The sequence below is a fragment of the Hesperophylax consimilis genome, chromosome 7 (genome assembly GCF_061612785.1).
Source record: "Hesperophylax consimilis isolate HC1 chromosome 7, BYU_Hcon_1.0, whole genome shotgun sequence".
Classification (NCBI taxonomy): Eukaryota; Metazoa; Arthropoda; class Insecta; order Trichoptera; family Limnephilidae; genus Hesperophylax; species Hesperophylax consimilis.
Window position 1 is genome coordinate 13,600,436 of NC_142842.1, and position 24,437 is coordinate 13,624,872.

Genomic DNA, 24,437 nt, shown 5'->3' on the forward strand with positions numbered 1-24,437 from the left:
ATCGGATGCATAGTTTGTTTAACATGTTTTCAACCAGGTTAAAAAAGTTTCGAGAAAAACGCATTCAAAGTTTTGCTGAAGGATAATTCAACATACAAACTGTTTCAAACGGTTTCACGTAAAATGATCTAACTCCGTCAATTTTTAGTATTTCTTTAATAGGTACATTTTGTGAGAGCATTCTTAACAAGTGCGCCTTTTTTTTACAGTGTCCTGGAGCCTTAAAGCCTTGTTTAGGATTTGATCAAGAGAACATGGAGGCGTTTGGGAGCCCTCCAGGAACGGGGGCCAGAGGCGCCCCCCCCCCTTAGTCCGCCACTGCTATTTTTTGATATATTCAAAACCTCTCCGTCCTACTTCAAGCAAAAGTAAATATGACTGATGCGAAACCATTCAATTAAGATATTCCCTAAATAAATAGTGAATCTCTAAAACCGAGGTAATTAGTCCTACTGGTAATAACCAAATAATTGGAAATTCAATTCCGTAATACCACATAGCAACGAAGATGGAAAAAATTATAAAATTAAAATATAAGCATTCTATACTGAACTGAAACCAGTCACGGTAAAAAAAAATGTTTCAATATTATCATTATAATGGAATTGTACCACGACTTGTCAGTATAAATAATGAAAATTCTTATAATGTTTAATGCTAGTAAATAGTAAACAATTTTGTTTGACTTATAAAAATTCATAATAAAATAAAGATACTAATACATTTCTACTGGATTGCATAAACCAATGAAGTTTCCGCATAAGTACAATTATACAAAAAAAAATTATAAATGTTAATAGAAAAACATAATTTTGGGAGTGGATTTGAGATAAAAAGAACAAATAAATAAACAGATTCAAAAAAATTACGTACTTATTACATAAGGTAAAATTAAATTTTATAAAATGATACGTACATCTTAAAATAATTTACACGAACTGGCATGGTCAAATTTACTCCCAGGTTGATGATGTGAGAAGTTGATGATGTGACAAAATCATAACAACTCTTTTACAAAATCTGCTGCCGTATTGGATTTATTTGTAACATTATCATAGCTCGTGGGTAGACGGCATCAACATGTTCATTTAAGAAATTAAGACAGTTTTACGAAACATTACTGTGATGTGGAGGCCTATTAGACGGATTTTATCGATGCCCTGCCAGTTATTGGATCCCTGCCAGGTTTTGGGTCCGACACCTTCTACATATTATTTTGTAGTACGAGTAATGTACAGTAAAATTACAACTTTGAATCTTAAGTAAATTCAACCGTACGGTGATTCTGGATTCTGTCGCTAAGAGCTATGCTGTAACCTCTATTTCTGCTACATAGATCATTTGTGTGAAATGATGTGAGACCATACAAGAGATTGAAACACTTTGTATTAATAGCAATATTATGCTTTCTTGTTTCTATGCAAGCTTATACAATATTCATGTAGGTTTCTCATAAATTCACGATATTCGCAATTGTTTGATTATGGGAAACTACCAACCTGAAGAAGCAGAACCAAGTCCAGATCCGAAGAATTCTCCCTCATCTCCGCTGTATCCTCCGCTGATTGGTCCTGGGGGTCCCGGAGGTCCTGGCTTTCCTGCTGGTCCACCTTCACCTGTGAACAAAAACCAATTCAAAATTTATTTATTTTATTTATTTATTTATTGTTAGTTTGTAAGTATTACATAATACAATTAATGAACTTAAAATGTCCAACTAGGCGATTGCCCGTTTTAGGACATTCCAATATGATAAGTTTTTACATGTAATATATGGTACATTATAGTGTTGACTATTCTGGTGTTAAAAAAATACATATGTATATTCATATTCTAGAATACTTCCAGTTATATCACGACATATTTTACTATTATTTAGCTGACATAATAACTGAATTAACATAACATAAGCTGAATTAATAGATAAAAACAAGAAAATGAATTTGAAAATGAAACTGAATTGAAGAAATTCTGTTGGTAAGGTAATACAAATGTATATTCATTTTTTTTTTTACTATTGTTTAGCTGATATATAAAAGTAAAGAAATATTAATATATTAAACAAGGAAATGAAAAATAACAAAAAATAAAAAATGAAAGTAAAGAAGGAATTTTTCCTTTAAGGAAAAATATCACGAAGAATTGAACAATTTTCGAACTTTCTTTATGTAAAAATACAGTTCCTGTAATGCTAATATAATACCAATATAAGTTAAAATGTAAAGAAGAATGTAAAGAAAAACAAAATTTACAATTTAATTACTGTTTTTTAGCATATTCTCGCATTCAACTCTCCCCAAGTCCAGAAGCCAATTGTTTACCTGCATACGCAGAATATTAGTACTCTTTGCCTTCCATGCATCAGGTATGAGATTGAGCAGTTTAGGGCCTAAGTAAGAGAATTTTCTCTGTGCTAAAGATGAGGAAGTGGTGGGCGGAACTGTTGGGTTTTTTTTTTGCATGTCTTGTATTATGACAGTGGTTTACGGAAGCTAAGTAGTGCCTCTGTTTTTGAGTATGTAAAATGATTTTCCTTATGTATAATTGTCTTACATCAAGAACACGAAACTCTGCGAACAATGAATCGCTGGGGTACCTGAAAGGTTTTTTCAGTATGACTCTTATAAGCGATTTCTGGGATTTAGCTAAGGGATCGAGTATGGTTTTGGCACAACCTCCCCAACCTAATGAAGCATAGTCAAGTATGGAATTGCACATTGCAAAGTAAATTCGTTTCAAATCATTTAGACATAGAATATTTCTTATTGCTATAAACAGATGTGTAAGTTTCCTGACCTTTGTGGAAGTAAAGGCTATGTGTTTGTCCCATCTCAGAAATTTATCAATGATAATTCCTAGGTATCTTATATTGTCCACACATTCTAAGGTATTGCATTTACATGTAATAGTGTCGTAACAATGGTGTATTCTAATGTTAATAATTTCTTGTGGTTGACCCGCTTGAGTTGAACTGAAGCAGATGAATTTCGTTTTATCCGAGTTTAGAGTGAGGAGATTACTATCTAGCCACTGTTTAACTTTGTTTATGCCAAATTCAGCTTTAATGCAAGACTCATTCCAGGTTTTGCCTTCGAATAAAAGTACTGTATCGTCAGCAAATGTAATAATGTGGTCTGCAAATGAAGTATTACATAAGTCATTTATATAAACATTAAACAATATGTATAAGTAATTTATTTACAAAATATGTGTTCACACTTGTACAAAACCGAAGTGGAGTGCATTGCTCTGTGTTGGGAAGTAAGAGCTTCACTGATGCACTCATAGAGAGTAGTGCACAGAGCTTGCGTGGAAGTCCTCAAGATGGCAGCCAGTGGCCAGTAGTCGTCAGGGCCAGTGGAAATGCTTCCAGACAAACTTACTGTTTCAGATCTCAATTAGCCAGCTTCTAGTTAGGTCGACTATCGAGTCGTATCAATAAAGTAATACGCGAAGTATTAATAAATCCCTGATTTATCACAAAGAACAATTTATTTATATTCTCCTTCCACCACGAGTTGGAGAACTGTTTGCGGGAACACAATACTCTGTGACCAAGGCTGAAATATTTTAGATTGTAATTGATTAGACTTGAATATTTTCTTGATCTTAAAAAAATGAGTTTTTATAAATATCTTCCGTCGATAGTGTAAAAATGATTATAATCTTAAATATATGCATATTATTTGATAATGTTTTTTTGTGTTGATATATCACAAGGCTCCTTTGTGGACTACATGCATCTGGTAATATATATCTAGTATAGGCACCTGACCTGCATACTAGCCAGTGATTGCGCTCCAAATATTGGAAATGAAATAATCAAAGAACAGGGGATATTAGAACATTCGCATAATCAAGCTATTTAAATGTAATCACTTTGAAAGTACTTTCGACTAAGACAAAAATATGTTCAACTCGGGCAAGTGTACAATTTAAGATAATTATTGTGATCTGATGAAATGTAATGATAATTATAATCCGTCGTACACGGATTAAATTTTTTATCAAGTGACTGAACAAGATACCTATCTATTGTTTGAATGTTACAAAATTTGGGATCGATTGGTAATCGATTTGTTAGCGGTATTGTTTATTAACTCGTCTAATTATTTAAATGTCATTTAAATATCATTGAAGAAAAAGATAATACTAATAAATCTAAATAAAACGTGATACAGAACAAGTCATGGAAAATAAAAAGGTGACAGTATCATCTCGGTCTTTACCGGGAGAACATTTCTAACCACCCGGCCATTAGGAACTAATTGCTTAACGTTAGTATTGTCGATCTAACATTTCAAATTCAGATTCAACAATATTAGGAAAATGCTTATAATACGGGTTTTAATTAAAGATATAATATATTTACGCAATAAAAAATAAGAAATATAATGTTGAGATATATGACAGGACGAGAATAACGTTTGCAAACCAGGTGACGATCTATTTAGGCACAGAGAAATATTTCATTACGTTAGGTTAGGCATTGAGACATCACTCCTTGAATGGCCCGTCACAGAAGCAAACTGTACCGATGAGTCAGAACAAATATTAGTAGTGTCATATTTATTTATTTATTTATTATTTTATTTACGCCCTAATGGGCTTTTACATGAAAATATACATTTACATTGATTACAATAATTGAACATAAAAGATAAATGGAGTTAATTGTAAGAAAGCAACACATATAATAAAATTTTGTGCAAATTAGCAAAACACTAATAAGATGGATTCAATATAAAATATACCCAAGCATGAAATAGTAAGTAAAAGAAAGTTCAACATAAAAAGTAAGTAAGTGGGTGTGTTTAAACCCAGTATTAATTGTGAGTTTAACAAATCGATAAACCAATATAAATTAGAGTGTAACTTACTCGTGAGGTAAAGAACATTATAACAGAGATTTAAAAAAAAAAAAAAAAAAAAAATAACAAAATAAGAGTTGCACCTGTAAAAAGCAAAAACTAATAGAATTTAGCAATATCGACATGAATAAGAAATAATAAGATCTGAGATGGAACATAGTGTTATGTATAAAAAGTAGTTAGTAGGTATATGCATACAATTATAAGTGTATAGTAGAGCAAATAAAAAACAAACAAATATGGATATAATTTACTTGAAAGGTTTCGAATGGGAGAAGATGTAATAAAATTATTAAAGCTATAAAAGTTAATTATTAGCCGATAGAATCGAAATAAGTTGCCTTTTAAAGCTCACAAAATTGTCAAAACCAAACATATCTATAAGTTCACAGTATTTATTCGCAAGGTTGTGAATTCTAGGAATTGGTGAAAAAATAGAATAATTAGTGTTGAGGTTCTTGTTAAATTTAAAAGTATCTTTACTGCGAGTTTGCCTAGCAGGAACATTAATGCAAATAAGTTCCAACAAATTAGGGCTGTCAATTAAAGATTTAATAATTTTGAATAAAAATAGCAAATCAATTAACACTCTTCTATCAGATAATTTAAGAAGTTTAGTTTCAGCAAGCAAGTTATTGTAATTTATAAATTCGATTGGAATTTTCATTTTAAAATTAATGTACCGAAGGAATTTATTTTGTACCTTTTCTAATGATTGAGAATGGACCTTGTAGTACGGTGACCATACGGTGGAATTGTATTCTAATTTGCTTCGTACTAACGAGCAATACAGATGTTTTAATGTTGACATACTTTTAAAATTTGCTCCCATTCTCAAAATAAAACCTAGTATTCTCATCGCATCGCTTGTTATTTCATCGATGTGTTCGTTAAACTGTAGACTCTCGTGGAATATAACACCAAGATCACGAATCTGTGATACACGAAGAAGATTAGCACCATTCATAAAATAGGAAAAATTAAGTGGATTTTTGCCTTTGTAAAAACTGATAATCTGGCATTTACCTAAATTTAGTTGCAAATCATTGACAGAACACCACGCACATAGTTTATTAAGGTTCAACTGCAAAATTGCGCGATCGTCATCGTCTTTGATTATTCTGTATATCTTCAGATCGTCGGCAAATAACAGGACTTTAACATTAGTAAAAATATTAACAATATCATTGATAAACAAACAAAATAATATTGGGCCCAAGTGAGATCCCTGTGGTACTCCGCTCGAGGCAGCAAATGTATAAGAAGTAAACGAATCTATCTTGACTGCTAAGTACCTTCCTAATAGATAACTCTTAAACCATTCCAACATGCTCCCTCTTATTCCCAACAATTTTAGTTTACGTAATAATATTTTGTGGTTTACTTTATCAAATGCCTTACTGAAGTCAGTATATATGGAATCAGTTTGATGTGATGCATTAAGGGCATTAACAATATCATTCGTGTACAATATCAAATTGGTAAGAGTAGATCTACCTTTAATGAATCCATGTTGAAGGGGAGAGATGGTTCGATTGATTCGGGATATCAACTTATCTAGTACTAGGCTTTCAAAAAGTTTGGGTAAAGTAGACATTATACATATTGGCCTATAATTTGTTACTTCGCTCTTATTACCTTTTTTGAAAATGGGCGTTAAAAGACTAAACTTCCAAAGGTCCGGGAATACACCTGATGAAAGTGACTTTGTAAATAACTTATGAATAGGATATGACAATGTATGCATACAATTTACTAAAAACCTGGGCGGAACATTATCAGGTCCTGCGGATTTTCGGGAATCAAGACTCTTCAGCTTAGATATAATATCGTCTATGGTTACATTACAGTCAGATATATCAAGAGTTTCAACCAAATCAAAGCACGAAATATTGCTGTCTTCACTTGCATTAATGTAAACGCCGCTAAAAAAATCAGCAAAAAGATTAACAGTTTCCTGAAGATTTTGGGATAATTTAGAATCGAATGACACACTATTGGGTATGTAAGTACCATTTTCTTTTTGGGATTTAACATATTTCCAAAAGAAATTTGAGTCGTCCATGATAGAGCCTTCGACATCACTAATGTAATTTTTGTAACATTTTGCGGAGAGCTTATTGCACTCTGCCCTCAATTTTTGAAACGCAGTATAATCGATGGCCAGGCGACTTTGTTTGAATCTCTTATGAGATAATTTTTTGAGGTAAATTAAGTCTATCAGGTCTTTTGAGAACCATTTTGGGTATAGAGTTTCTCTGTAAGTCGTTAAAGGAACAAATTGTTCAATTGCAGAATTAACGATGAAGTAAAATTTTTTAAGGTGTACATTAATATCATCGTCGCTATCAAAGAATGACCAGTCAGTCTGTTTAAGGAAATTTGAAATTTTAACATAGTCAGCTTTTTTGAAATTTCGAGTTTCTACTACCTTTTTTACGATAGGAATTGGTTTAAGATTGGACATGCATATTTCTAGTGGTGGATGGTAAACATCGACAGGTAATAGAATTTCGGTACTTCTCACAACACAGATGTCAGACACATTTGACAGTGCCAAATCTAACGTACGACCTCCTATATTAAGAACATTATTACACTGTGTTAGACCTAAGAACAGTGCCATATCTCTAATAACACGAATATTAACATTAGAACAAGAATTGACAGAATTCATATTACACCAATCATAATGTGGCAGATTGTAATCACCAACTAGAAGTAGTTTAGTATTAGGATATTTAGCACAAATTGATTCAACCTCGTCGCAGTGATTGCTGTAGCTTTGGACATCAGAATTCGGAGGTAAGTATGCACATCCCACTATTATTTTACCTCTAGAAGTGTTCACATTGACAAATAGTTGCTCGATGGATGTGTTTTTTGTGGATATTTTTGAAGAACTGAGATTTTTTGAGATAGCAATGGCTACACCACCTCCTCTCGTTTTGGCACTTGTTTTAGAATTCCTATCCATACGGTAGATGTTGAAATTAGGGAAGCCTAATTCGGCGGAATTGATTCCTGAGTCGAGCCATGTTTCGGTTAAAATGAAGATATCACTGCTGATAGTTGCCGCCGAAGTCAGCAACATGGGAAGTTTAGTGCGGATCCCTCTCACATTTTGGTAGTAGCATTTTATTTTTTGTTGTTTCAGTTTTTTGGCGCACATTCAATAATTTTAGGTACAGAGTTCACATATTTGATAGTTATATTGGTTTCACCGTTGTTCTTCCTCGTCTCGAGTTGTTGGCGTAAATCTAGAAGTTGAGTCCTCTGCAATGGTGTTTGGTCGTTACTGGCCTTTATACCGTTTTTCAGTTTTGCGTTCCTGGTCAAAACCTCACGAGCCGAGACAGAGTCATTGAATTCGACCTTAATCGGTCTAATTTTGTTGGACTTTTTTACACCAAGTCTGTACGACTTAACCACACTCGGTATTAATTCATTATTTATATCACTAATCGCTGAAACTACTTTATCGCTGTCCATTTTAATAATTGTTGTTGTTGATTCTGAAATACTTTCGGGAACATTAAATAAAATAATGTTCTTTGACCGGGTTTTTCTTTCCTCGGCCTCTGCGAGCAAATCATTTATTGAAGATGAAGTATTTGTCGGGTTAGTAACAATAGACTGAGTATCCGTTACACTTTTTAATGTTGACAATTCTCCTTCCAACATTCCCATACGAACAGCCATCAATCCTGTGGTTCCTAACAGATCCGTTGTTATCGGGGTAATTTTACCCATTTGCTCCTTCGTAAATTTGTTGCCGGGGTCATTAATAATTTTTATCAGCGAACAGAGTAGATCCTTGGCCTTGGTCATATAGTTAAGAGAGTTCTCGTTTAAATCCATATTAAAATTTATTTAAAAAGAGTTAAAAATATGTTAACTTTATTCGTAATTAGTTTATACAATATTCTGACTGTCTTTCGAAAGTTTTGCTTGTAATATAAACATGTTTTTCTGTACCTTTTTCTCCTTTGTCAGCGGGTTTTCCATTAGCACCTGGTAAACCTGGCAACCCATCCAAACCAGATGGTCCCCTCTCGCCCTTGACTCCGTGCGGTCCTTGAGGTCCAAGATGACCCTGAAAAAAAAAACATTTTTAAATATCTACGCATCGCGAACATTCTTCTCTTCAATATTTTTCTTGCAACAAAACATTTAACACCTGAAAAATAAAAGGAATTCACGATCAAACGTTACTTGGAAATGCTTCAAGGTCTTTATTCCACCTTTGTTTTTTGAAAAGCTTTCTTAAAAATCACAGTTTTAATTAAGATTTTAATGACTTTGTTTTCAGTTTTCTGATAATACCAATTGGGTTGTTGAATTTATCCAACAAAATTTGAATTATCCGAAAACATAATTATGTTAAAATAAAGTATGTTAAATAATTATGTTAAAATAAAGTAAAGATTGAATTGATGTTTTTTCACAGAATGAAAAGTTAGTTGTCTTTCGTTCATAATTAAATTGCTGGGAAATAGACTCAACTAAAGATATTTCAATTTTAATAAATGCCGAAGAGTTCTGTTCGCAATGTGGATGCAAATAATAATTATAATTAACCAGATTGTTTGAATAGACTTAGCATACCGCGCTTGAATAAAAAGAGGTAGTAATTAAATAGGATGGTTTAGTTATCTGAGGAAAATCCTTCTTTATTTTTAATTAGGACTTCCTTTTGTGAAAAAGCTGTTAAATTTGTGGTTCGGAAGAAAATATTTTATTTGTCTAGTTAGGTACTTTTTTGAAACAATCAAGAAAGATATTTTTCGTTAGTTTGAATTCACAATAAAAAAATAAATGTATTTAATTGGCAATTTTCTGGCATAAACATTTAATGAATAAAAAGTTTTTTTTAACTTTCTTATGACAAATAAGTGTTATTTTGTAGTTTAACTAGGGTATCAATTTTAAAGAATTTAAGATTAAAAAACGGTTACTAGAAGTACCAAGGTTATCCACGTACCAAGGTTATTAGAAAACTTATTTTACAATAAAAGCTTATCGAGGGGGTAAAGCGGTGATTGGCTAGAAAATCGTGACGTAGATAGAAGCCCATTTTCCACTGGGAGATTTTAATGTACTGCAATACAAGCGGCGTCATGCGACTCTTAATGCATTTGTTATGGTTTATTTATAATTTGTTGGTTATTACATTACTTATAATATCAAACAAACGTTCGGAATAAAAAGGAAACATCACAAGATATTTGCATTTTACTTATGCATTGTTGATGGAGAATCGAGTTTATTTATTGGTCTCTTGTACATATTGCCTTCAAAGACATTTCAAATTGAAAGTCTATCATGATAAGGATATAACAGGGAAAGTGTTGAGAATAATTGTATTTATACAAAGATTTGCACATGATGGTAGATACTCCCATTATCGCTTTGGTGAAAGTCGTGAAAGACCATAATTCGGAATCGAAGCGTTGCTTGGCTATATTTGGTGACCAAATGTGAATAACCAGGTACTTCTCCACCTTCCTCTTCCCTATTTCCTTTCCTACCCCATACCAATATATCCCTAGCACTTTTTATCTCGGCTAAATGGATAATACAATTTATTTATAATACAACATAATTTTACCAAAATAGCGCAAATTTCAGCAGGGAATTCTAACAAGTATTATATTTAAAATCAACTCCATACAGGAGGTCCCGAGAAAAATAAATTCTTCTGGGATCGTGTCATCTTTGAAGACGCTGTGCTGAAGGTCTTTTCAGATGAGGTTATGAAAATGGGTCTTGAGATACCCATGTTGTAGGAGGAAGGAAACACGTCTTTCCACAGCCGAACTCAAAACGAATCGTACAAACGACCCGTTCTCGTGAGATAAATAAGAAAAAATCAAAAATTCAGCCAAAATGTCAACCAAACCAACTTATGTCAACTAAAGTCAAGGGTTGTTTTTCAAGTATTTTGGAGCTCCAGACCAGAGGTGTCTGCCAAATTCAACAGTGTTTGAAAGTATGTAATGGTTATGTACTCAAAGTATAAACCAACATAAGTGCTTGGAAAGATATACCAAAATTAAATTTAATAGCTGACGTTTACCCGGCGTTGTTCAGGTTATGAATGGCTTAGAGTAAAGTTTTAAGGTTGTGACTTCTAGTGTACCTGAGAACTGGGTTTAGGTGGAAATACATAATATTATTGTAAAGAATTAAACAAGTTATTTTTAAAGCATGTGTTTTATTTTATCACGCCATGTCTTCCTCGGGTGTTATCGACGGCTTTTACTATTCACTTACACTTTATACATTCTTCTCACATCTCTTTCTCCGGTCATTACATACGGCTAATACATGAATATAAGTTTCTAATATTTATTCGCTTGCAAAAACTTTGCAGTAGCCCGTGGCAGCTTATTCTCAAACCTGAGTGAAAATTTTATGAATTTTGAAACGAATTTTATGAATTTTCTTTCTCCACGACACCGCTATTATTTAGCGTTTTTAGAAAAAAAAGAAAAATGAGTTAGTTTTTCTATTTAATAATAAAATTTATCCCACGAAGAATGAAAAAATAAAACCATACGAAAATATGATAAGATATTATATAGTTTATTACTGTATTAAATCAATAATATTATCAAATATTAGGGTTAAATTTGTATTCTGTTTCTGTGTGAATATCGCAGAAAAATTCCAGCTGCCACCAACCCTTTCTAGAATTGGGTTCTGTTGTGAGGCTGAAGGTAGTAGGGAGAGGAATGAGGAGGAGGGTGGGAGCACCTGGCTGTTCCGATCTAGTAACCAAACACGGCTAAAGCCATTTGGTGCAATGATTCAATTATGAATGAATTTCAACAGGGCGATACTGAGAATATCTTCCAATCTGCATAAATGATGAATACATTGAAAAACTGCGAAAGTTTTAAAATAAAGATAAATAAGATTTGGTAAGCCTGTCAACGGAGCGAACATTAAAATTACCGGGGCCTCTACCTCTCTGAGTTTCGCCCCGAGCCGGAGTCGGTTGCGGTCAGTTGACGCAAGAAAATTTCACTGCCGCCACAGATGCGAAATTTCGAACCGTTTTGTGGTCGGTTTTCGGTTCTTTTTTCTAATATTTTGTTTTTTATAATTCATTCATAAATTAAATTTATTTTTATATAATTTCTTGTGAGAGGTAAAATCACAAGGAGGAAATCTTGGTATACACGGGGTGTACTTGGTACTTGAATTATTTTAACCAACAATTCCTGGCATAATTTGAAGTAAAAAGTGTAAATAAAATTTTAGAATCCAGTGTCTACCCAGATAAATAAGTGTCCAGTGATGATATGAGAAATATATTTTTTTAAATATTAAAACATTTCAAATGTTGTTTTACCGAAGATGGACGATAAAAAAATGATAAAAGTTTAATTTTATTAATGTTTCATTATGAAAAAAGTTCAAAAGATAAATTCGCAATAAATTTTCTTACTAATAAAGCAAAACGGATATCATTGGCGAATTACGTAAGAAAATAATAATATCATTGTTTAACAGAGAAAATGTAAATAATTCATTAAGCGAAATCTCAAATGACAAATATATTTTTTGAAGATTAATTTTATATTGCTTGCATTACGAAGAGTATGTATGGTGAAAGCATTTTACGTTTAAGCATTAGTTTTATTCTGTAATCTGTGACCTTTAAATATTATTTTGTCATAAGCACAATTTGTCAAAATTTACATATTGTCCAATCTGTAATATGATTTTTATTTTATCTTTTTTACCTTTGAGCAGATTATTTCGAGACAATTAATTTGTATTAGTTTTTTTCTGTGCAGATAAAATTTTCTTGCTGGAAGGTAAAAGCTTTTTTATGTAAATATATATTTTTAAATATCCGATAATGTTTATATTTTTTACTTTTACACTCTTAAAAGCTTTTGAAAAGGTGTTGTTTTTTGTAAATGGTCTTAAAAAATCACTGTCAAAAATTGAAGTGTTTTTCGTTTATCTCTAAAGCTAACTTTCACCAATCAAAACTATTTAAAGGCATTTTAATCCGTAGCAAAATTATGTATTAGAAATTGTTCGTATGAGTCAAATTTTAACAGAGCCGCAGTTTTACTGGAGAAATGAACTGGATCGTTAGAAAAATAGACATCTCTTTAATAAAGGTTAGTTCAAGGGTGGCCAACCCGCGGCCCGTTGGGCCCGCGGATCATATACACACATCTTTTCTTTTAGTGTAAACGAAACCAGCAAAAAAACATTCCAACGTTCGTAGTTCGTATCATATCTCGTATCTGGAAGTATCTCAGTACATTGATTAAATCAAATTATCAGTATTGCACGCCGGAATTATCCTTCCCAGAAATTCTCTAACAACCCCCCTCCCACCCACGGATAAGAAAAAATATTGTGGGGAATCCAGCACCGAGTGAGCAATACCCCAATACGCCATTTATTCATACTTGTACCAGTTGTTCCAAGTATCAAGACGTGCTAGTACGACTCACTAGTACGGCCCGGTATGATATCCCATTTCTAAAATCTGGCCCGGCTGCTGAAAAGGTTGGCCACCCATGGGTTAGTTGTTTGTATAATACAACCATTATTTCTTATGACGAACTAATATAATAATAATATACGAATATAATATTAATATTATTTAAAATATTTTAAGAAATAAAAAAATGATTGATCCTAAATTATCAATTATAAAACAACAAAAAATTTCGCATGCGAAAATTTTATTTTTTTTCTTTATTTTCTGTTCATGTGATGAATTCACGACACCATCTTATTAATAAGTAAAAATACAGTATTTTCCTTGAGATTACAGTTAGTGTTGTAATAATTGATCGGCATTGTTATTCCAAGTAATTCAATTCTTGGACGTAGCATTTTTTAAATATATTCTTTTTAGTAATGCTGTTATATAAAAAAATGATTTTAAATAATTTTTCACTGGTCTGCGCTAGTCTTCACTTAAAACACGTATAAAATTTTTGTGTCACAAATACTTTTAGGAGTTTTAGTTAAAAAAAAACACTTCTAATAATTTGAAGGTGAAGAAAAAATTGTGCAATTATTAATTTGTACTTTTCCTTTACGGGTAAATTTGAATACAAATATTATGAATAATTTTCACGGAAAAGCGATTTATTTTGTTTGAGTCTTTCCACTCCATAACCATTGAATCGTTAAATTCTATTTATGGGGTCTTAGATTAAAACTGAGAAGTCCAACAACACTTATTTGAATTACCGTCGAGAGGCTTCCAGTGATTTATTCAAGAATTCAAAGTGATGAATTTATTACAGAGGCGTGTTTATTGTCTTTGTATTGAATTTACAATCGCAAATCAAATTACATAATTCTTTGTGCTTTATGGCCTGGTCCATTTATTTCAATTTATTGACAGTTTTTTTAGTCTTTGATATTTCACTAAGCTTACTGAATTTCTTTGATTAAAAACACCAATAAATAAACGAAGCTATCGATCGTAACGGATTTAAAGTATAATCATTTTGAGATAACGCCAATAATCTTAAATCAGAAATTACTTTTCCACTAGCGCCAACGTTTTGAGGACAGGTGTAAGAAATTTTCAGTGATTTCTTTCATGAGCTTTGAAGCTATTAAGCCGTCAATGTAATTTTTTTCATATTTTTCACTTGTTCTATAAGACTGTAAGATAAAATTGAAACTCAGTCAAAACTGGGTAGTGAAATTTCAGCACTATTTTGGCTGTTTTATTTAACTCAAATTCTTGTTGGCAAAAGCAAGGTAAACCATTATGCATATATTTAAATATAAAATATATAAAACAAATATGTGGAATTCATACATTTTTTAAAATTTTTATTTGCGTTATAAACAGTCTTTAATACTTTAATATTTAACAGTGCTACAAAAGTAAAAAAAATAAAATAAAATAAAATACTTATTTGAAATGTCATGCATGAAAATTGTCCATCACTTTATAAAAACCCTCTCGTGGACTACCTAAGGTTATACACTTATAATTAAATCAGAACAGTAACTTTTACAGAGAAAATTATTATAATAAACTCACCCTTTCTCCTTTGGGCCCCTTGCCCCCGAGGTCTCCCCGCTCGCCTTTGTGCCCCGTGAAGCCCCTCTCCCCCAGCGGGCCGGGCCCTCCGGGCAGGCCGGGCTCTCCCTTGGGTCCTGGTGTTCCTGGGCGTCCCACCCCGGATCCAAAACCGGTGCCGAAAACGGATTCCTGGAAATATACAGATATTTTTTAGTATGTTGATCGGAGCGATTTGGCAAAGTTTTGATATTTGAAGGAAATTAAATTAAAAGAATGAGAATGAATTATAATTGTAGTTTTGGCGGTGTTATAGGTGAAATGAGATATCGTCCTGAAAATAACTGGCGTGAGCAAAGGGGTGAGAAACGCAAAGAATAGGCCCATGTCCGAAGTTGGACACCGGAAGGCTTGAAGAATTAGAAGATGAATGCTAAATATTGACAATTAAAATAATGAAAATGAGTTGAATTTAAAAAAAAACACGAGACAAAATGTTTTGAAAATTTTAACACAGAGTTTTCCGCATACTGCGTTTATATAAGGTTGCGGGAAGAGTTTATCCACTGTGCTTTTCTAATAAATATGTGATTTGATCACGTTTTAATTAAATATGATATTTTAACAAAATCAAACATAAAATTAATATTCATAACAAAAAACGTTTTTCACCAATACACCGAATTGAGAATGAACACCTACATTGCTAAATAAATAATACAATTTTATTTTTATTGATATTAAAGTTACAACTAATTTAAAATTAATGAAACAGTATCATTAATTCAGCTTTGTTGTTTTATTATTATTTTATATGATGCACCTTTGTTATTTTATTTTTGCATAAATAAATAGTTGTTACGCACAGATTTAAAAATAATAAAACACACATTTTTTTGGGTTTTACATTTCACTTATTTTACACTTTTTTATTATTAAAGAGATATAAAATTCTTTTATAACATTAGATTTCGAGAAAGCCTTCTATAAAAATAAAACTGATATTTTTCACAATTTTTCAACGCTTTCATTAATATTATTTTTCCAAGAGTTTCAACAAAGGACTCAAATTAATTAAAAGCTTCAATATTTAGCTCACTTTGAAACAAATACCGTTCTTAAGATAAGTTTTAGATCACAACTTTTAAAATGATCTGTTTGATCAGGAACTTAAATAATTTGTTAAAAGTATTTTAACCGACAAGGAAATGTAAATTTTTATTTGATTATTATTTTTGAAGTACATACTTTTACATGGCACCTACCTACAACATTGTTTATTTCAGAAAAAAATATTTATTTATCAAGTATTATTTATTGTATTAGTTTCTTTTATATATTTAATTTTTACTAACGACGAGGAAGAAAATATACCAACGTCTTTCGCAACCGTAACGCGGAATAAAGTTTCCATTAAGGATTATGGAAAGACAATTAAGTGTCGTATCTTGTTCCGAGTTCACAAGTAAATTGTTCATTATAAAATTCTAATTGTGATTAAATTCATCCCAAGAAATAAATTTCATGTCTGCAAAGGCGCTTTCATTGGTCGTGATTAAATAGAGTAAATACAGAGAAGCCTGAAAGTAACTTTGAAAAGGCGCTAGTGTGACAAGTCGGCCAGACTTGTAAAGCTTTCTGCCGCATTTCTCAATCACGTCTTCAAAAGCTTTTCACCATACAGACTTAACCTAACTTAATCTTCATCGTAAAGGAAATACTGAGATAATACATACTATATAGCAAACACGGAACAGATGAGTGATGTTCATACTACGAATCTTTCACTTTAGAGTTTGAATAGTTTTTTGTTGTTGTATTGTTAAAAACGAAAAAACGTATTATTATTATCGTCACCGTTGTGAAATGGTTTATTTGAAAAATTCTCTTTTAGAACTAAACACGATCACAATACATGTATGTTTTCGTAAAATAATGAATTTGAACAAGCTATACATACATTTTTTTAATCAGGAATCCATTCGTCAAATACAAGAAAGAGAACAAAGAAAAAACACACTTTCTACTATTTTATTACACCTTTTGTGTGCTGAATGAAAAGCTCCAGTTGGGTAATTGTAAAAGTTAACTAGGTTGAGAGTAGGTACCTGTGCTCGATTGCAAACACACTTAAGATGAGCCAATCTTAAACGAAATGAAATAAAAAGCGTCTCTATCAGCTGTCACCGTGCGGTATTGGCAATTGGCATTTGGCAGCTGAAAGTTTTGGTAGCTGCGAACCTGTTATTCCACCCCAGGAGTCGAGGCTGTTATAGAAACGGGAACTGAAACTGTTACGGGACCGGTAACGGATTGCCACGTACGTAATTAAATTCCCGATGAATCGCTTTTATGCTATCCGGATCGAGGGCTACTGTCCTGATTGACACTTTTCATCCATATTGCTCGGTGCTACCAGACGGGCATATTGGTTTTCGGTGAACATTTCCGCGTCAGGAATGCGTGTTTGTAGATTGAACCATTTTTTACGCCAATTTCTGGCCGAATCAAGTATTTTTTTGTAGTCTAGATTGCGCGGATATTAAAAATGTTTACGCGTTTTGAAAATAAAATACACGTCGTAAAAACACAATTAACCTGTTTATTTTCTGTTGTTTCTGAATTATTTTAGATAACACTATTAGTTCGCAAATAGACGTCATAATATTATAATATGAGTCTGTGGATTTCAAGTTGCCGAGCTAGTTATATATTATTGTTTATGTGGTTTTATTATTATTTATTTTAACTAGATATTTTGTATTTCAATTGTGAACAAATATTTAATAAACGTGATAAGAAGAGGCAGTTACCAAGACGGTTTGATACTTATATTATATTTACAATCTCTCCACTGTAACTAAGAAAGAATGGAGGCACTTTGGTGGTTAGTTCAAACCGTTACTTTTGATGAGATGTATTTACTTTCCTTATTTTAAAACATTTTGAATTTCATAATTGCTGAATTGTGGTTATAAAACGTCCATTAAGGACTTTTGACTATTTAGATTGGCGAATCTGCCATTTTAATCTGAACATTTAAGTACACCAGTAGTATCTAAAATTGTAAATGTATCACTTGGTTTTGTCCCTATGAAATGGTGTTTTTTACTTGGCGCATAATAATTATAAATGGTACACCGAAATTACGAAATAAATGTTTAGTCTTGTTAAAAATGTTCTGTTACATTAGTTTTTTCACTGAAATTTTTTTGCAATACTACGTACTAAAGGCGTGGGATCCAAATACATGCTTGGATAATACCCTTTTTACCAAAATTTTATTTTAGTTATGGCAATTTCAATTTTATTTGAAATCTCTTTTAGGCAGGCAAACTTTAAAGAAATCATCTCTCACATTATTTTGTATTTTCACAAACTTTTCAAAATATCACATCTGGAATTTTAAATTAGTTATAGGATCATCACCTTTTGTTTTTTATAATATTATAATTAATGAGGTGTTTAAATTTAAAACTGTTGTTTATTTGAATGTGTTAATTTTTTCTTACCTTATAATAATTTCAAGAGTATTTAATTTATTCCTGTACACACACATTTTATAACAAAAAAACATTAAAAAAAACATCTCCTGAAAAATTTTTTGTCCATAATATTATCATACGAGACACATTTACTTACCAAAAAACAAGCCAATTTCAGTAATGGAAACTGTTGTAAATATCACAAGAAAACCTATAAAAAATAAGTTGACATTGTTTTTTATGAGTATCACATTTACAACTACAACATCTCCATTCCGAAGTGGTTTTATGATTTACTAACCTTAAATATCCCTCTAGGTTTCCAACTTGGCTAGAGAAATACGACGGCGTGAAAATGAGAAAAATAATGTGAATATTACATTTTAAATACATACTAAAAGCTTTTCCTTGTGACGTCCCAATCACGCAAGGTAAACAAAGTTACTGCAGCGAAAGCTCTGGACTTAATGAAGAATCTATACCTGAATCATTAGACTCCAGCGTCTTCCCAAGTGTTTCACGTTTTCCGAGCAATGCCGCGCTGTCAAATTCAGACGAGCCATTTTCTGAGAAAATTGATAATATATTAAATTATCAGACTTCTTCAAATCTGAATGAAGTGCGAATCCAATTCACCAACTCACACAATACGTTTGATTTTCTGATTGATGATATCGCGATCTAAATTAAATAAACTCGAGCATGACGGAGACGGAGATTTTCTCAATTGTTCTCGTGTGATAAAAAATGCTGACAAAATTTATTTTGAGAATGCTTCTCGTTTTTGAGATTGCTATCCTTTCCTTGTCCTTTGAACACGTATATACATATTATTATAATATACTTTATCAATGAATCTAGAAACGCGAACGGTTTTTTCCTTGAAATATTGCCTGTTTTATCATAATGCTATACTTAACTTCAAAATTTAGTCTCGAAGTAATCTTTTTATCATCAGGAGAAGCATTTCTTGTGGGTTTGTGTTTTTGGTATGTGAACAGATGATTTTATGTTAGAGAGGTAAAACACAAGGAGATAAAACATGAGATTTCCAAAATTAATAAAAGATAAATAAATATCTACCAAACTCTTATGATTATTATAATTTATTTTTTTTGTACGCATGTTATAACAAATTGATAGAAATTCTTAATTAATTAGAAAAAGAAATTAAATACAAAGAGATACTTTTAAAATTTATCAAATAATAGTAGATTTGTAGGGAACTAAAATTGGTACCATATTAAATTAAATATTTCACAATATTTGTAATTGGATAATAATAAACGAATTAAGTAGGTACACAATAATTATTGGTTTTGATTAAAAAATCAATATTGATTTTAAATAAACGTAGAGATATTGCATACGGAGTATGAATTATATTGAATTACATATGAATCATATTAAGATTATATTTATTTTATGGATTCAAGTTATTATAAATACAAAAAAAAATGTGATTAATGCATTTAATTATTTAGGAAACATCGATTTCTTCGGAAGCGTCTTGAATTTAAGGCGATGCCTTACGTAGTAATGCAAAATCATGTGTTTTTGATTTTAAAATTTGGTCGCCTAGATATAATTCAGATGCTTTAATTAAATATTGCGAGTAGAATACATTTTGGCCTTTAAAATAATCGAGTATTTTTCAGATAAGTCTTTTTATAAGCCCAGAAAAAAAGAATGTATAAGGCCTATGTAAACTGCTTTAATGTTCGAAATCTCCTACTTACGAACCCATTTTCGGTTATGTTTTTATTGTATAGTGTGGAAAATTAAGTTATTTATAAAATGATCGGAAAAAATAAAGATTTATGCCTGAATATCTACAAAATAAAATAAAAGGCACTTTTTGGCCATGTCTTTTTCTTGCATAAATCAAAACAGGCGGATGGTGTTAAGCGGGAATTTAAACCTTATCGCTATCTACGCAAGGGGTGTTATTGATAGCGGCTCGATTTAAAATATTAAACGACGTAGTGCATCGCCTTAACGATAAATATTCACTTTAAGGCAGTTGAAAAATAGTAATAAAGTATCCTGCAGAGAGATTTTGTCTGAGATATATTTTAAAATTTATCTTGTTTTTACCTCATTGTGTACGACTTAATGAATCAACAAGTAACAAGCTGTAAGTATTAAATTACACAGTTTCGGTTATGAGTAATAGGTCTTCCAAGGTCTATTTTTGGTTTCTGTCAATAAAATTAGAACAAATAATTGACATGGACGCAAAACGCCCTCAAGCCTTTTTACTGGAGTTTATTGTGCCTAGTCACGGGTCATTCATTTCCTAACAGTTTAATGTGCCTAGTCACGGATCATTCTATTCGTAACAGTTTAATGTGCCTAGTCACGGGTCATTCATTTCCTAACAGTTAAATGTGCCTAGTCACGGATCATTCAATTCCTAACAGTTAAATGTGCCTAGTCACGGATCATTAAATTCCTAACAGTTTAATGTGCCTAGTGACGGGTCATTTAATTCGTAACAGTTAAATGTGCCTAGTCACGCCTCTTTCATTTCCTAACAGTTTAATTGTCCCTAGTCACGGGTCAATCATTTCCTAACAATTCATGGTTATAAAAATTTATATTTTGATACTGACAATTCGTGGTAGAAATCCATTATAATGATATATTGAAACAAATTCAAAACTTTTGCACTTCTTTTATTTTTTGACCATGACCGGTTTCAGCTTATTATAGCCATCTTCAGATTGGTGCAATTATTATTTTAACTATAGTTAATACAACAAACATTTACAAGCAATAATTAGTCGCCTGAAACATCAATACAAAATGAAAATATCTGCCGACTAAAAATAAATGCCGCCAACGGGAATTAAACCAGTGATTTCAGAGCACCTGACCGGACATCAGAAGGCACGGATTTAATTCCCGTTGGCGGCATTTATTTTTACTCGGGAGATATTTTCAATTTGTATTGATGTTTCAGGCGACTAATTATTAACTAACTAACTAACCATCACGCCGTTTCCCCGCAGGGGTAGGCAGAGAGGACGGACCGCCAAACAACTCGGTCTTGGCACACACTCCTTGCCTCATTCACATTCATACATCGTCTCATACATACTCTTCTATTATTCTGACTCTTGACATGACCCGACTCGAGTATCTGATTCACTTGATCGTGCCATGTCTTCCTCGGGCATCCCCGACTTCTGCTACCATTCGCATTTGCATCATATATCCTCCTTACACTCCTATCTTCGCTCATTCGCTCTACATGCCCAAACCATCTAATCGTTATTAATTATTGCTTAAAATTATTTGTTTTCCTTTATGCTATGCATAAAACCTTTCTTATAAACATTGGTTTATCATTAAAAAATAATATGGTCTATGTACATTAAATTTGGGGAAGGAGTGGAGATTAACACGAATGGTATACAATGATTTTGTTATAATTATAAAGATTTTCCATCTTCGTTGTTATATGGTGTTTCAAAATTGAATTTCCAATTATTTGCTTACTACCAGCAGAGTTAAATGAATCTCGGTTTTCGAGATTCATTTAATATTTACTTAGGAAATACCTTAATTAAATGGTTTTTACTTAATTACAGGCTCCTTCCCCCAAAAGTTATGTATTTAAAACATAGTTTAGGGAATAAATATACCAGTCTTAAAATGGCTATAAAATCGGCCACGGTCAAAAAATAAATTGAATGTAATTTTTAAAAAAAATGTTTCAATATATATCAATATCAATATATCATTATCTGTAGGCCTATATTCCGGTAGGCCGGGTAGGCCAGTGGGTTGGTAATCCAGAGAATAAACGTAGATTCTATGAAAAAACACGTGTACTTAATTTTTTTTATTTTAAAGTTAGGCCTTTGATAGTTTCTTAGAAGGATTTTACTTATTTGTTTGACACAAGTATTATCTGTCAGAAGAATTCGTCTAAAGGTTATACCTATTGTTATATTGACAGCAGAATTGTATTGTATACGTATCGAAAAATAGAATAAGTAGATCAATAAGCAATTATCTTATAACTAAATTTATTTATAATTAAGTTATTGCAGGCAGATGATACGTCAAAAATGTGTCTTGGCAGCCACACTCTGTTTTATTTGCATAACAGAATCGTGTAATACTTTTTTCTTTCGCCGACCGTCTATGTGAGCGTCATATAATATTCTTCTTAAACCCATCTCCCAATGGCCAATCCATTCAAGCGTTAATTTCTTAATATTTTTCAGTATGCTAACATAGCTTTGCATTTTTTTTTAATTTTCTGAATTTGTAACACGATCGTGTAGGTACGGAGTTTTCAGGGATCTGATTTGCTTGATCTAAATCAAGGATTTTGAGAAATTGATCATTCCATGTCCTGCTTTGCAAAGTATCTAGCAAGGTAGATCGATAAAACCATATTTTGACGAAATCCGTCATCTATGGTGAGATAGCGATATTTTCGAGCATGATCAGAATATGATTCTGACAGTCGGTAGACAAAAGCCGCTGCTTTTAGCGGGGCCTCCAAGAAGGCAAATAAGCTGTCAATGTTATGTTTTTCCAATATACATTTTTCTTGTATAGTGTTATGTTTTTTTTTTATTATTTCACTTTATAATTTACCTCTTGTTATATCTTAATAATAATAATAATAATAATAACATGGAATTTATATAGTGCAGTTTAGTGTCATTTCACTTCAAGTTGACACGCTTACAAACATTACTTAAAATAAATTAACACAATAAAGAAACTTGACCAAATTTATAATTCATACAAATAACTATGCACCATGTGACCTTAGAAGGAAGTACCCCAGCAAGGTAACATTCTTTTCATATAATAATAAATATCTGGAACTTAATGTAGGTGAAATAACGAAGCTCTTAGAATTGACAGAATTCAAACGCACGATCAACTTAATTAATTCATCTAAAACGTGATCCATTGATTCCGTTCCAGCTTGGAGAAACAAAAGTACTTAGTTATGTAAGACTAAATAAACTTTATCAACTAATTAACTATTTTTTTAGTGTCAAAATGTACATGCGGATTGCGGACTGCCAATATATACTAAGGTTAATATTTCAATTAAACATTTTTAATTTATTAGTATTTCTAACTTTTATCAGTGTTGTCATCGTGGAACGGTATTCTATTATATTTAGTGTCAATCTCGGTTCGGGTATCGACGGCACAACTGTGCTCAGGATATTGATATAAAATCTTTGGAAGTTAAGTCTATTTATCCTGTTAAGTTATCAATTTGATCGTGCTAGACCCCCTGGTACCTACCGATAAAATACTGACTTTTTCATGGTTCATGTACACGTTTAACGATAATTTAGCAAGCATTATATGTATATTAAGTTTATGATTGAGAGCGTTTTTGTATAAAAATAAATATTTACTTAGCTGAAAAAGTTGATAAAATTAATTTCTAACAGGAACGTGTTGTTTTTTGATGAAATAAAATTATTAAACGAAAAAAAATATTTGATCAAGTTAGTGAACGAAATTAATTTGCATTCTATAAGCGAAGCATTTGAGCTGTGATGAATATTTTTTCATTTCAGATAGAAAAACAGCCGCGTATTATCAGATTTTCTTCGGATGAATTATTTCCCCTCAAGCGGCCGTCAGAAAACAATTTATCACTTTAAAGACGGTGTTCGTATTGACAGTTGGGAAGCCCTTACCGCCAATGGCAGTTATCTTCAAAATGGCATATCCAATTCATCTATTCTTTCATATTTTATTTTAGATAATAATGGATGTTTTTCAATACCTACATTTAAGTCTTTGTGTGGGTGATCGACAGAGATATCTACCGCTGTAAAATCATTCGAGAGTCAATATTATAAGTGAGAAATATGATTTAAGCCGTATTAGAAAGAGATAACACCAAGCTTTGTATTGGAATCGAAAAACTTACCATACACTTCCAAATGATTGTGATATATTCAAAAACTCAGATTTGTCAAAGTTTACAAATTTTTTATAAATTATTATTTTTTTAACGAAAAAAAAATTAAGGAATAATAACCTTTATAATACATC

The 24,437-nt window shown here is 31.8% G+C and overlaps 1 protein-coding gene across 11 annotated transcripts in view; it reads right to left on the reverse strand.

Moving 5' to 3' along the window:
- Window positions 1–24,437, reverse strand: part of Mp (collagen XV/XVIII-type protein multiplexin) — an 895,293-nt gene that overhangs the window by 98,402 nt on the left and 772,454 nt on the right. For all 11 annotated transcript variants that reach the window (XM_089633234.1, XM_089633232.1, XM_089633230.1 and 8 more), the window contains 3 exons: window positions 14,920–15,090; window positions 8,850–8,967; window positions 1,500–1,616 (listed from right to left, as the gene is read on the reverse strand). In XM_089633234.1, coding sequence (XP_089489360.1) covers window positions 1,500–1,616; window positions 8,850–8,967; window positions 14,920–15,090 — 406 coding nt within the window. The remainder of the gene's footprint in view (window positions 1–1,499; window positions 1,617–8,849; window positions 8,968–14,919; window positions 15,091–24,437) is intronic.